The 15,365-nt window shown below is 39.6% G+C and overlaps 1 protein-coding gene across 3 annotated transcripts in view; it reads left to right on the top strand.

The window, feature by feature from the left end:
- PRKDC (protein kinase, DNA-activated, catalytic subunit) overlaps nucleotides 1–15,365 on the top strand; it is a 213,285-nt gene that overhangs the window by 59,211 nt on the left and 138,709 nt on the right. For all 3 annotated transcript variants that reach the window (XM_045455381.1, XM_045455382.1, XM_045455383.1), the window contains 7 exons: nucleotides 2,835–2,929; nucleotides 4,619–4,718; nucleotides 5,840–5,973; nucleotides 9,621–9,875; nucleotides 13,568–13,791; nucleotides 14,504–14,715; nucleotides 15,140–15,272. In XM_045455381.1, the coding sequence (XP_045311337.1) occupies nucleotides 2,835–2,929; nucleotides 4,619–4,718; nucleotides 5,840–5,973; nucleotides 9,621–9,875; nucleotides 13,568–13,791; nucleotides 14,504–14,715; nucleotides 15,140–15,272 (1,153 nt within the window). The remainder of the gene's footprint in view (nucleotides 1–2,834; nucleotides 2,930–4,618; nucleotides 4,719–5,839; nucleotides 5,974–9,620; nucleotides 9,876–13,567; nucleotides 13,792–14,503; nucleotides 14,716–15,139; nucleotides 15,273–15,365) is intronic.

Here is a 15,365-nt window from a genome sequence, read left to right on the forward strand (position 1 = left end):
CCCTCTACCAGTAAAGTAATTACGACTTGCTGAAAACTCAGAAGATGGTTAGCATTTTTTAGCAATAAAGTATTTTTAATTAAGTTATGTACAATTTTTTAGACGCAACACTATTGTGCTCTTAATATGTAGTACAGTATGAACATAACTTCATATGCCCTGGTGAACCAAAAAATTCACTTTACTCCCTTTATTGAGATCATTGCTTTCTTTTGGTTGCCTGGAATCAAACTCATAATACCTCTGAGGTGCCATACTGTAGAGTATGGTGACCATAGTTAATAATACTGTATTGCATATTTCAAGGTTGCTAGGAGAGTATATTTTAAATGTGCACGTCACAAGGAAAAAGACTTTGTATGTTATGGATGTTAACTAGACTTACTGTGGTGATCATATTGTAATATACACAAATCTGGAGTCATTATGTTGTGCTCCTAGAAGTAATATAATGTTGTATGGCAGTTATGCCTTACTTAAAAAAAACTGTGTAACGTTTGTTGAATAATAATAAAGCAAGTTCTTGTATACTCCTACCTAGGTTAAGAAATAGAGTATTTTCAGAATTTTATACCCTCCTCTGCACTGAATTAATCATTCTTCCTTTATATTACTTATTCCCCTTTCTTTTTTGTTTCATTTTGTGTGTATTTGCCCTAACGGATATACTCTTGCATTTTGAAAAGCTGTGAAGGTCAGTGTTTTCATTGTTAGGTGAAGTATCCTGGGATAATCCGCTCCGTGGAGACTAGTTGGCCGTAGCTCCGTGAGAGATTACAGGAGCCCATTCCAAGGAAACAGAGTGACAAGGTTCATGTCAGTTTTACAAAGCACAGCTCTCCAGAATGGTGTGAAGTAGACCACTAGCTGACATCAGGGAGAAATATCGTCTGAGGGTGTGGACTGCCCTTGAATTGCAGCATCTCACTTCCCAGGAGTCCATCCCCCCTATGTCAGGAGCATGTCAAAGCAAAATTCTCTTGTGGGATAAATGAGCACTGTCAGCTGATCCAGGCTGAAATTGGACAGAAGAACTTCACTTGATCATGGCAGGCCAGGTTAAGAGTGGAATTTGGGCCATATTCCTTCCAGGTTGAAAAACCCATAGGGGCGCCTGGGTGGCTCAGTCAGTTAAGCGTCCGACTTCAGCTCAGGTCGTGATCGCGCGGTTTGTGAGTTTGAGCCCCGCACCGGGCTCTGTGCTGACAGCTCCGAGCCTGGAGCCTGCTTCAGATTCTGTGTCTCCCCCTCTCTCTGCCCCTTTCCTGCTCATGCTCTGTGTCTCTCTGTCTCTCAATAATAAATAAACGTTAAAAAAAAAATGAAAAAAAAAAAAGAAAAACCCAGAATAATGGTGTTTTGGTGGAGATGGCCGTTAACCAGTCTCTTTCTTGGGTCTCATGTCTGAATCAACTTGTCTCCTCTTGAATATCCCCTTTACTTCTTTCCTGTGTTTGATCTTTTGTCTTCTTTTCCTCTGTTGTCTTCTTTTTTGGATATTCTCATTTGTTGGATCACATTCCAAGAGGCTCTTTGAGAGAGGTACATGAGAGACAAATTTTTTGAGACCTTGCATGTTGAGTAATATAAAAACAAGTTCTGTCTCCTTTCTGCATGCTGGTAAACTGTTTTGCACACCTTTCTTTGGAAGCACAGTTCGGAGTTATCATTTTGTCATGCCATTTCTCTACTTACCTACTTTTACCTCGTGTTGATACCTAAGATCAAAGCTATTGAACTCAGCCCGGCCTTCCAAGACCTCCCCAACTTTTTCAGTGTCATCCCCAAACTGCTGTTCCAAATGAACCTCTTTACTTACAGTTCTGCTCATTTGCTTGCTGTTTCCTGTGTTTTCCATCTTGCTTCCACGTCTTTGCCCCATAGCATACATTTATTGGTACTGTCCTTTATTTTCAGTGTCAGGTCTGGGTGTGCGACACTGGGGGAGATGTGGAGCTTGTAGAGTTCTGACGGGCCCTGCCCCTCCTAGGATTCAAACTTAAAAAAAAAAAAAAGAAAGAAAGAAACGAGTTCAGTACTCCCGCCAAACCAAACACCAGTTAGTAATTCTTACTGTAAGGGTTCCATCTTCTAGCACCTCGCTCCAGTTCGTTTGCTCCAGGAACGTGCTTCTTCCCAGTGGGCGGTACAGTGACCCAGCACTTCATCACACAAGTAGAACTTGCAATTCATACTTGTCTCTGAACTCCTCTAAGATTTAGTGCCTAGCCCTGTCACTTTATACTGAATCATTTACTGTCCTGTGTTATTAAGGGACAAAATTTCGAGGGAGAGATCTGGCCTCTGCCTTTCACCCGCCCATGAGTTTACCCTTTATAAGAAGATGGTCCACAGACACTGTTGACTGAATTAATTATTTCCATTTGCCTGACGTGGTTCTAAAAGGCTTAGTGTTTACTGTTGATGTTAACTTACTTTTGGATTGGATGAGAGCTTTTGAAATTCTTTGATTTTGAAAGAATGTGGATATGGTATGAGATCTTCTTTTCTATTAATTTTAATGAGGTGTGTGGAAGTGTGGTCAGAACAGTGGTTCCAAGGTTATGTGCTATGAGCAGTTCCACAGATGGAAGGGTATTTGTATACAGAGAAAAAGCCAGTATCGCGTCTTTTGGTTTATGTAGTTTTTGATCTGCTCTTGATGAAGTTTTCTTCTTTGAAAAGCGTTTGTTGTCACAGGTTTTAAAACATTTGAGCCATTTTTTAAAGACAAATTTAATTTGTGTATTTTTTTGATAACACTTTTTTCCTTTGTCACTTCTGCTTTATTGTTTTTCCTAGAATATTGAAGTTCAGTACTCTTTATTTTACAGGGAAGAAGAATCTCTAGTAGAACAGTTTGTGTTCGAAGCATTGGTTATATATCTGGAAAGTCTGGCCTTGGCACACACAGATGAGAAATCCTTAGGTAGGTCTTACCTGAGCTTTTTGTTTGCATGCCACTTGTTAGCCTGACAAGTTTTCAAGAGCTTTTCCATTCAGGAGTTAAGCCTCAGGTAGTTCTTCATAAGATGATGCTTTTTTTCCTCCCGTCTCCTCATTTAGGATGATAAGTGTCAAGGGGGGATATGCCCCTCCAGTACCTCTCATGCAGTTTGTGTAAGTCTTCAATGCTCACCGCCTCTAAGACTCACCTTGTGCCCTTGGTGGCCACTGAGCTTGACCCCTGGCTGGTCAGAGATCCCACCCAGGGCAGGTGGGACAGTTTTATTGTGCAGCTCCAACGAAGCCAACCAGTTACTATGATGACACAAAATGTGAGACTATACGATTGCACCATGTAAAGAAAGCTGGTTGTAATAGCCACTGAAAAGGGGAATATAGATCTCATTACAAGAATGTGATAAAGCTATTTCTACCATAATTAAGAAATAATGTAAAATAGTCAGAAATAGACTTACTATGAGAGTAATAGATGGTCGTTTTTATAATTATATTCTGTCCTGTAGTCAGTATGAGTATTGTGGAATTTCTGGGCTGGAAGGCTTCTTAGACATCTTACCAGAGAACGTAAGTGACTGCTGTAGCTTACATAGCTGTGTGTGACAGAACTTCTCTTTGACTTACTCAGATTTTATTTTCTGTTGTTTTCTGTTTTTTTGAAAGACAGGTTGAGCTCTATTATCCTTCATGTTGATAGCCTGCTATGGGTAAAAATGCTTAAAATTTGGCCCTTGCGATCAAAGAGCTTAAAATTGCTCTGTTTATCTTGACATCTTACATAGGTGTATTTGTCAACAAGTGAAACTTGACTCTTAAAAATCACTGCCATGTTTTCAAAGCATAGAAAGAAAACTTTTTCTTAGTAATAGAACTCAGGTTGGGTAAGGCTCCTTTCCTAAATAACCCAAGATGTTTGTGAATGGTTTTACTCATTTGCTTTGAATCTCCTTCAGCGCCTGTATTATTAAGCTGTAATACAAGTGGGTTTTTTTTTTTTATTTAAAAAAAAATTTTTTTTAATGTTTACTTTTGAGGGAGAGAGTGTGAGTGGGGGAAGGTCAGAGAGAGAGGGAGACACAGAATCCAAAGCAGTCTCCAGGCTCTGAGCTGTCAGCACAGAGCCCGACACGGGGCTCGAACCCACGTGAGATCATGACCTGAGCCGAAGCCGGATGCCTAACCAACTGAGCCACCCAGGTGCCCCTAAGCTATAATATGGTTTAACCTATGTACAAAGAAGACAAGGTCAAGGAATTTATAACCCCTAAATAATAGCCTTAAGTTGAGGTACACAGGATCTGGCCTGGCATGCGGGTTTTGTAATGCCTGTACAGATCCATCATGTGAGTCTGTGCTTTGACTGGCTGAGGGCTGCTGGAACAGTTTCTTAGCAGGTACAGTGTTGCTGTGTGTGAGTGTGTTTGTGCATGTGCACTATACTCTCCTGCAGTTTAAATGTGGGTTTCGGTTTTGTTTTGGGACAGTGTAAATCGTTTATTTAAATTTTGTTTTCTGAGGGATGAAACGATATTAACTCTATTGTAAAATTACCTTTGTAGTTAAAAAATTAGGTCGATAAATGTATAATACCAATTTATTAACAATGACCAGCTATATAACTCCTTTGGAAATGTATTTTTATACTCGAGAACAGGTACAATTCAGCAGTGTTGTGATGCCATTGATCACCTGAGGCGTATCATTGAAAAGAAGCATGTATCTTTAAACAAAGTTAAAAAAAGACGTAGGCCACGGTAGGTGATATTGCTTCCTTTTTAAATTTTTTTCCAGCATAAAACTAATTCTCAGTTAACGAAAGAAAATCTGGAAGGAATGTGTGGAAGCATAGAGAATTTAAGGAATGTGGAAATGTCGAATGTGTGGAAATAGGCGTAGTCAATTTCTAGGACACTAAAAACTTTGTTTTTGAAAATGCTTGGTTTAAGGTATAAACTTGTAACTGAAACATTTATTTTGAGTACAGATTTGGTGTGGAATTAACTTGACTAGAAAATGCATGAACTATTGTAGAGTAAATTTGAAATATAAGAACTGAAATATTGAAATGGTAGCATTTTAACAGTCATGGAAATTTAGAATTATGAAATGAAGCTACCTAAAGCTAAGACTGGCTTATTAACCAGTGGTAGCCAGTCTTCTCTCTTTCCATTCTAGCAAGGTTTCCCATCAGGATGGGATGTGCCATGCATCAGCCCCTCTAGATCTGTGGATCTGTGCGGGGTGTCTGGGGTGTCCACTGGCTGCTACCACTGTGTAGAAGTATTGGCACATGTAAATTGGATATTAGTATTTCCTCTGTTGTTTTAAAATTGATTCTTTCAGATCCTGTTGTTAATTTTTGACCTCTCTAGATCATTGGTTCTCAATCTGAAGCAGTGATCAGAATTACTTGAATGTTTTGTTAAAACACAAGTTGCTGGGCCCTGGCCCCAGAATCTTCCAGCAGGTCCGGAACAGGGCCAGTAATTTGCATTTCTGCCAAGTTTACAGATATATTGATGCAGCCAGGTCAGGGGCCACAATTTGAGACGCACTACTTTAGGTCTCAGATCCCCTTTTGTTTTAAGGTACATTGAAAAGGAAACATGAAAATATTGGTGCTGTTGTTTTAAGAAATGTTTTTTAAATTTTCCTCAAAAAAAATTGAAGGTAAGCAGCATTTAGGACCTATTTAACCTGTGCCATTTTGATTGTATGCTAATGATAATACATTAAAAATAAATTGAATGCCTTTTGATGAGGTTTCTACATGTATTAGTATGGCAAAATTGAGTTTATGATTTCTAGATTCTTGGGTTAGCTAAATGCTAAATGTTGGGGCGTGCATTAAATATAGTGTGTCGTCTCCACATAGAGGATTTCCACCCGCGGCATCATTGTGTTTACTAGATGTGGTCCGCTGGCTGTTAGCCCACTGTGGGAGGCCCCAGACGGAATGTCGACACAAATCCATAGAACTGTTTTATAAATTCGTTCCTTTACTGCCAGGTATTGTGATCTTTAAGTCTTATAAATTATGGGTTTTGCTTTTACCAGTAGTTTAGAGGTGTGTACTTATTTAAAATGTAAGCTTTCCATTATTCAGATGAATGTAACAAATGTTCCTAATAAAAAGATAAGTATGTTCAATAACCATTATGGATCGTTTGCATGGCAAAGGGTAAACTATGGGCTGTACGTTTCACAAAGATTTACAGAAAGAAAGAAAAAAATGCTAATTTGATGTCAAATGATACAAAGGAAATAAATTTAGAATATCCCAGTATCTTTTTTATTCTACATTTTTGCTTTTCTATCTCATTTAAAAGAAATGAAGAAGAGTTGGATAACCATTGCGGTTGTCAACATGATACTCAGTTAAGATTTAGAAATTTTATTTATAGTTAATGAAATACTGCGATGTTTTTATTTCACCATGTGATTAATGAGAAATTGTTAGACTCCTAAATCTGAATGATCTCAGATTATTGTGAGATTAAAGGAAAGCAATGAGCTTGTGCTTATTAAATAATTATTACACTAAGTCATTAAATTGTACTTATAGTCTTGAAATAATTACTAAAATTCTTAGGAATAAATGTATTGTTCTGTTTTCTCCAGTAAGTCCAAACCAAGGTTTGGGAGCGTGGGTGTAGGGAAGCTGTGCCTCAGGACAGACCCAGGCCCTGGCTTCCCCCGTAGAGTGCACTGTGCACGAGTCCGGAACCAAGATGTGCTGTGGTGTGTGTGTCTGGATAAGAAAAGTGACAGTGCACTACAAATCATGAGAAAGAGCCGGTCTTTTTAGAAAATGGGGTAGAGTACCACTTTGGGGCTTTTTCCTCATGGAAGAAGAGGTGAAAATTACTTGGTATAGTTCTAAAACTTAGAAGATTATACATTTTTTATACTATGGAATGTATTATGTTGTTATATACTATAGATTTATATAGCATGTATTACAATTCTATTTGTACTACATATACTATTTGGTATACAAACATGTAGTATATATTTGCTTATTGCCTCTAGTTAACAAAGTTAGTTTCTTTTTTTTTTTAAGTTTATTTTGAGAGAGAGAGAGAGAGCATGACTAGAGGAGGGGCAGAGAGAGAGGGAGAGAGAGAATCCCAAGCAGGCTCCATGCTGTCAGTGCAGATCCTGATGTGGGGCTTGAACTCACAGACTGCAAGATCTTGACCTGAACCAAAACCAAGAGTTGGCCACCCAGGTGTCCCTGCAAAGTTAGTTTTCTTATGTTGTCATTGTCACAACAGTCCTGTAAAGTCCATGACGATTGGATGAGGTGGAGGGGTGGGGCATGTTTTCCTTATTTTTAAAGGAAACTTCGGCCCAGATATTATGTCAGTGGAACTAGTTGGCAGACCCGTCCTCCCTCCAGGTTGGGTCTCTGGCTCTCCTGTAGCCCACACAATTTCCAGTGACATCAGCTTGACTGATCCCATACATTTCTGTTGCTCTTAACTGCCTACAGTAGGGACCTCACATATTTTCAATGAAGTAAGTGGAGCTCTGCCTCTCAGAATTGTTTCCGTTACACAAAGCATGCCAAGTAGTAGGTGAACCTTGGCCTATTGCCGACATATACTTTGCATAAAAGGGATGAGCGTTCCTTGGCTTATCTCCTCTGTGCCCTCCAGTTGTGCTTCCACCTCTCTCTCTGCTATATTTAACTCCTCGTGGTGTTTTGGGTTTTTGTGAAGGTTTTTTAAAATTCCAGTTAGTTAACATACAGTGTTGTATTAGTTTCAGGTGAATAATATAGGGATTCAACACTTCCATATATTACCTGGTGCTCAGCAAGCCAAGTATACTCCTTACCTGCCACCTGTTTAACTGATCCTCCCTCCCCACTTCTGTCTGGTAACCATCAGTTTGTCCTCTGTAGTTAAGAGTCTGTTTCTTGGTTTGCTTCTCTTTTTTTCTCCTCTGTGTTTATTTGTTTTGTTTCTTAAATTCGACACTTGAGGCAGATCATATGGTATTTATCTTTCTCTGACTTACTTCACTTGGCAGAATAGTCTCTAGCTGCGTCCATGTCATTGTAAATGGCAAGATTTCATTCTTTTTTGTGACTGAATAATATTGATACCACATCGCTTCCTTATCCATTCATCAACCAGTGGACACTTGGGCTGCTTCCATATCTTGGCTGTTGTCAGTAAAGCCGCCTCCAGTGATTTTTAAGGGACAGTGTTAAGTGTCTCTTTATTGATTGATTGGTTGGTTGATGGAGAGAGCGATGCAGTGGGGGCGGAGCAGAGGGAGAGAGAGAATCTCAAGCAGGCTTCACACTCAGTGTGGAGCCCGATGCGGGGCTCGATCCCATGACCGTCAGATCATGCATGATCTGAGACAAAATCAAGAGTCAGCTGAGCCACTCTTTAGTGCCCTACAGGAGTACACTGTCGCCAGGTGTGCTAGGTAATGACATGTGCAGGCATGTCAGGGTCACAGCAGCTATAGTTTTGAGGAGGAGACTGAGGAGGCAGGGATCTGGGACAATTCCCAGCAGTCGGAATATGCTTTCCCAGGCCCATCCGTTCTCTGTGTTCCCTTGTCCTCTCCTTTCTCTATGCCTGTCTTTGTCTGTCCTTCCTGTACTTTCTCTTCTAGGACTCTTAGCTAGCGTGTGAGAGGGAACTTAAATATTATTTTTACCCATTATTAGTTTTATTTTCTTTGTCAGTTTTTAGTGAACAAAATGGAAAGTTTGATGTTTCTGTCTAAAACAAACCCTGAAAACATGATATTGAATCTTTGCTTATATAGCTAATAGGTATTTTTTTTAACACAATAGGGAAACTGTTTCTTATTACATCAGAAATACTTTATTGTTTTGCATTCTTCTTTAACTTCATTAGAATCAGGATGATTCAACCTTTCGAGAGTCCCTGATTTCAGAGCATGCAAAATAAAATGTAATGTTTTTTCATTTTCAGTTTAGAAAATGGTTGATACCTGAAAGAAAAGATGTCTTTTAAAACAAATAATTTGAGTCTTTTATTTAGCAAAAACTGCCCTTACTGTGTGATATTGTAAGCACTTTTTCAAATATTAACTACTTCATTAATCTTTGAAGGAAGCTCAAAGGTAAATATTGTTAAGATGAGGAAACCGAGACACAAGAGAGGCAAGGTCCACACAGCCAGGAAGTAGGAGAGGAACTTGAGAGTGGCAGTGCTCTTTTTGTGTTTATTCTTTAAATTACTCCTGAGAAAAGGGACAGTAGTTTCCAAGAAAAAAGGCAAGGGAAAGGACAGGACATTTATAGCTGTGCAAATGGTATCCAGCCATTTTTATAATGTTTAAAGTAACTGAAGAGAATGGCTTTGGTGGAAAGACCTTGGCAGTAATTACAGTGAACCAAGTTATGATTACTATGGTTAAAAAAAAAAAAAGATTGTCCCTTATCATTCTGAAATGTTACTGCTCTGGTAGATGCTTCATATGGGACTTTTATGGAAACTATATTTGAAATACTCTGATATTGCCAGCCTGGTTCTCTTTGTTAACATATCCTACTTAATTCTAGCTTTATTATTGTTTATTATTATTATTATTTATTACAGTGATTAATTTTAATCATGTGAAAGTCATTTGTGTGTGTGTTTTAATCTTGTTTCTTTTTTAAGGCAACAAATCACCTTCTTTGTGGCTGAAAGAGATTCTCAAGAGCAAAGATCCTTCCTTTCTCATAAACATGTTTGAGGGGGGTGGAGGAGGCTGTGGTCGGCCGTCAGGCATCCTTGCTCAGCCCACCCTCTTCCATCTGCAAGGGCCGTTCAGCCTGCGAGCTGCCCTGCAGTGGATGGACATGCTTCTGGCAGCGCTGGAGTGCTACAACACCTTCACTGAGAAGAAAACCCTCGCGGCACCTGAGGTCCTGGGTGGGTAACACCTATGCACGTTGCTGCGGTCCAGTGCTGCCTGGAGCCATTCCGGGCAAAAGTGCAGCGGGGTCTTTGACTAGACAGATGCCCCTGTCAGCATCATGGTTAACAAGGGCGATAAGAGGAGCGTTTATTCAGTCGCTGCGTTATCCTTTAAGCTCACGTGAGGGCGAGAGTCTGGTGCACACGACTGAGGCCATGGACACCTGTCTGGCGTCTGTACTTCTTTTGTGTCCTGAACAGGTTCTTGATGGCCCTCTTACCAAGTGGCCTTTTGAGGCTGTCGTTTGCTTTAGCACATTACAGGAGTTCTTCCTGGGCACCTGGCTGGCTCAGTCAACAGAGCATGTGACTCTTCATCCCGGGGTTGTAGGTTCGAGCCCCTTTTGGGTGTAGAGATTACTTAAAAATAAAATATTTAAAAAAAAAGCGTTTATCGGGGCGCCTGGGTGGCTCAGTCGGTTAAGCGTCTGACTTCAGCTCTGGTCATGATCTCACTGTCTGTGAGTTCGAGCCCCACATCAGGCTCTGTGCTGACAGCTCAGAGCCTGGAGCCTGCTTCAGATTCTGTGTCTCTCCCTCCCTCTGCCCCTCCCCTGCTCACGCTCTGTCTCAGTCTGTCTCAAAAATAAATAAAAACATTAAAAAAAATTAAAAAAAAAAAAGTGTTGATAAAATAAAAGAGTTCCTCCTAACATGAGGCTCTGTGATCTTATGTTTCTGAGTAGCATGTCTTCATTTTTCTTGCATTTTCCTATTCCTTAGTGTTTTTACTGTAGTATGATGATAACAGTGTTGTTTGCAAAGGATAGAATGCAGGGTGGAGTGTTTGGTGTGCTCCTTGGCCCGTGCCGGGAAGAAGGAGATGGCAGCCTCCGTCCTTCACGTGATCTAAACGGGACCTGGGAAAGCAGGGGGTGGCTCCTGGGAGGTGCATCTCTGAGAATACAGCATCTGGAGCCAACTGTAGCTGACAAGTGCGCTCTAGGCTTCGAGGTTCTCTGAGCAGGCTGTTCGGGGTGTCCACCGAAATCCTCTCTCGTGGGCTAAATATCCAGCTTGCCACTCAGAACATGATATGTTATTTCAATGATTTTCAGTGTAGACAGAGCATCCATTCTGGTAGTGGTGCTGGTTGGCTAAAGGAACTACCAGTCTCTCTTTAATTCTGTCAGAGGTGAGGTCTGTGTCTTGGGGATTTGGGGAAAAGAACCAGGTTGTCTTGTCTTTCTTTTAGCTTGAGAAAGTTGGAACCAAACATGGTGGGGTGTGTGTAATGTGTGTGCATGCACACACACTGGGGCTCCGGGAAACAGATTTTATACCATTTTGAGAAGATCTGACTCTCTAGTTTGGGATTCTCGGAGGGATAGGTCAGAAAAGTTCTGAAACTTTAAAAATAGCAATAGTAGCTATTCAGTTGCAAATAGTACCTTAAATTTGTTGTTGTTTTTTTTTGTTTTTTTTTTTTAATTTTTTTTTTTTTAACGTTTATTTTACTTTTGAGACAGAGACAGAGCATGAACGGGGGAGGGTCAGAGAGAGAGGGAGACACAGAATCGGAAGCAGGCTCCAGGCTCTGAGCCATCAGCCCAGAGCCCGACGTGGGGCTCGAACTCACGGACCGTGAGATCATGACCTGAGCCGAAGTCGGACGCTCAACCGACTGAGCCACCCAGGCACCCCCTAAATTTGTTGTTTTAAGAGATCTCGTATATCATTTTGAAAATTTAAGAAAACAAAAAAGAGTATAGGAAATATGTAAAACCTAATTGCATTCCCTAGTGACAGACACTAAGACAGTTTAGTGTCTACTTTTTAAAACTTTTTCTATGCGTATAATATATATATTTAAAAATTTTTTTATTTTTTAACATAATGGGTCATATGCATGCTTTGCTATAATTTGATTTTTAAAATGAAACTTAACTTTAAAAAAAGTTTTTTTTAATGTTTATTTATTTTTGAGAGAGACAGAGACAGAATGTGAGTGGGTTAGGGGGAGAGAGACAGGGAGACACAGAATCTGAAGCAGGCTCCAGGTTTGAGCCCGATGCAGGGCTCGAACTCACTTGCTGTGAGATTATGACCTGAGCTGAAGTTGGACGCTCAACCAACTGAGCCACCCACGTGCCCTGAAACTTAACTTTTAAACAGAAAGTTAACATACTGGATGTCTTTTTATGGCAGTGTATATACCTTGAACTAATTTAAATGACCGTGTAATACTAAATAATGCAATGTTTTATTTATTTACCTTGTGAGGAGTGGGAGACATTAAAAACAACGTACCTTCTTTCAAACTTGACCAAAAAAATCCTCTTTGCTTTAAGTAATTGAAAAAATTAATTTCTGGTGTGTGTCGTAAATGTGGGCATTTAACATAAAATTGTTAACATTACTTAAAAAATGTATTCAGTGGAGGCTAACTACTGTAGAGATTTTTTGTTTAACATCTTTATTTTTATTTAATTGCTTTAAAATAGTTTTTTATGGCAATTTTGCAAAGCTCCTGAATTATTATTACTGTTCCATACCCTTCACGTTTTTTATCCTGAGTATCATGTTATTATGCTTATGTTTTTATTTACTTATAACTCTACGTCTTTGCAACAAAACCGTCTACCTATTACAAGTTTCTTCTGTGTTGGGTTATCGTGGCCTTTGTTATTAGGGCACATTTTGTGTATTACCACCATAACAATATAAATATTTTGATAAATAATTATTATATATAAGAAGTAAAATTATATGGTTAGAATTTTGTTTTTGTTTTGTATAGGTTTTACTAAGAAAAACTTACCTAAATGAGTGCCATATTTGAATAATGCTAAAATGTTCATTTTTTTTTTCACATTTAACATACCTGTTAATTAGAATGTGTCATACAGCACATTGTTCGTTGAATTTAAGGATATTTGGTGTTTGAGAATGAAATTCTTAATATATTTTCTCTCAGTTCTTTTGCATAGATAGTGACCTGTCATCAGAATTATTTTTAATGATCTGTCAAGTTGGCAATGTGATGAACTAAAATTTTATGAAAACAAAGAATTGGAAACCCTTAGACTTATAAAAGGATTTCTTACTCGTCCTTGTCTTTGCTCTCTCTTTCAACACGTACACCACTTTTTAAAATTGTCCCTTTGTTTGGGAGGTCTTTACACCTGGTATAAAAACTACAGTGGGACTGAGGAGAGGAGAAGGGTGTTTTATCTTCCTTCCTGTAAGCAAGACTGGGGTGATCATGAAAGGAGTGGAGATGGGAGAGGAGAGCCAGCACCTTTGTGTTTTCAGAACGGCGACTTTTATGAAAAAGTCCATTTGGGAGTTCACGCAGTTGTTTCCATAAAAAGACCACTGCCATGATTTGTCTCTCTTGCCCCTTTGAAGGATATTTAGGTTGTTTCTGTTGTCTCATTATTAAAAGCTGCTAAAATGAAAATCCTTACAAGCACATCTTTATAATTCTGCCATTATTTCATTAGGATAAAATTTTGATGCTGGATCAAAGCATATGAGCTTTTTAAACATTTGATAGAAATTGTCATAATCTTCTAAAAGCTTTGTAAGTTTGAATTTTGACTAAATGTATATCATGCCTATACTTAAAGAAGGAATTTTACGTTAATTTGAGTGGATTTGGAAGGAAGCATATGTTAATATTTGAGTGTAATTTTTATTTCTAGGTACTGAAACACAGTCTTCGCTTTGGAAAGCAGTGACTTTCTTTTTAGAAAGCATTGCTATGCATGATATTACGGCAGCAGAAAAGTGCTTTGGCACTGGGGCAGTAGGTCACAGACCCAGCCCCCAAGAGGGAGAAAGATACAATTACAGCAAATGCACAATTGTGGTCCGGATTATGGAATTCACCACAACACTGCTCAGCATCTCCCCAGAGGGCTGGAAGGTAGGGTCACTGGCTGCTGGTCTTTTAGTTTGAGGTCAGCACCTGGCACTGGAAGAATACTTTCCGGTACCTATTAAGAGTGGTTTTGGCTTCCTTAGAAGTTCCCATTGCTGTAGGAGTTATGTGTTCTCGAAAGTAATAAAATGCAGCGTTTTTATCTTACTGTGTGAATAAAGTACAAAATAGTTTCTCTAAATGTTCTATTGGATACTGCATTTTATGCTATGATCGATCAAACATTTGCCTTAGGAAATGTACATTAGCAAATATTTGTAAATGTATCTGTGAAGCTTATTATATAAACAAAGTCCAGTCAGTCCATCCAGTTAATACATACTGGTGCCTACTGTATGCAAGGCTGTCTGTAGGTACAGCATTGCCCTAAACCAGGAGCCATAGAACTATGGTCCACAGCCCACTTCCCACTGGCTGCCTGCTTTTGTAAGGAAGGTTTTATTGGAACACATCCGAGTCCATTTGTCCATGTATTGTCCATGGCTGCTTTCATATTATACTGGCAGTTCGTTAAGTAGTTGCGGTGGAGACCATTGGGTCCACAAATCCTAAAACATTTATTGTCTGACCCTTTACAGAGAAGGTTTGACAACCCCTGCTTCAGCCAGGCAAACATTCCCAGCTTCATGGGCCTTACACTAGTGAAAATCTAAATGCTGACTCATGGATGTGTTTTTATTGAAATCATCTTTTGCAGCTCCTTGAGAAGGATTTATGTAATAACACAAACCTTATGAAACTCTTGGTGAAAACCCTATGTGAGCCCTCAAGCATAGGTTTCAATATCGGTGATGTCCTAGTTATGAATCGTCTTCCTGATGTTTGTGTGGACCTGATGAAAGCACTAAAGAAGTCCCCGTACAAAGACATCCTGGAGATGCACCTCAAGGAAGACCTAACAGCACAGAGGTGGGCATTCAGATCGTGCTTGGGATCAGTGTTGTGCCCTTTAAGGTTGCAGCGTATTCTGGCAGCCACACGTGTGGCTGCTGTAGTCCCATTTCCTAAAGTAAAGGATCTCATCGGTGGGGTGTTTGACGCAGAGAATCTCATTAGTTGTTTGAAAATCATCTATTTAACAAATGCCTCCCCTGCGCCTTATGGTAAGCAAGTCTCAGGTGTGGCTCAGCCCCATGTTGATTTCCATGGCTGGATTAGTGCCTGGGCCCCTTGTTCAGTGTTAACCTGTGTTTGCTTTCCCAGGTCACGTAATGAATTTGAGTGTCAGGCAGTTAACACATTTATAACAGAACACACACGGTTTTTTGGTGTATCCTGCTAATTTGGTGAGCTAGCATTCATCTAGTTTCTTTTTGTTTTTCTCACATGGCAGCATTGCGGAGCTTTGTGCCGTTGACCTATATGGCCCTGATGCTTCTGTGGATAGGGCCAAGCTGGCTTCTGTCGTGTCGGCTTGTAAACAACTTCACAGAGCTGGTTTTTTGCATGTTGTCTTACCATTTCAGGTAAACAGAGCCAATGCGTTTTTATGTTTCTCTTAGTTGATTAACATAAGCAGTCCATTTCCTTGTATATATGTGTGTTTCACACATCCTGTA

This window comes from Leopardus geoffroyi, chromosome C3, assembly GCF_018350155.1.
Source record: "Leopardus geoffroyi isolate Oge1 chromosome C3, O.geoffroyi_Oge1_pat1.0, whole genome shotgun sequence".
Classification (NCBI taxonomy): Eukaryota; Metazoa; Chordata; class Mammalia; order Carnivora; family Felidae; genus Leopardus; species Leopardus geoffroyi.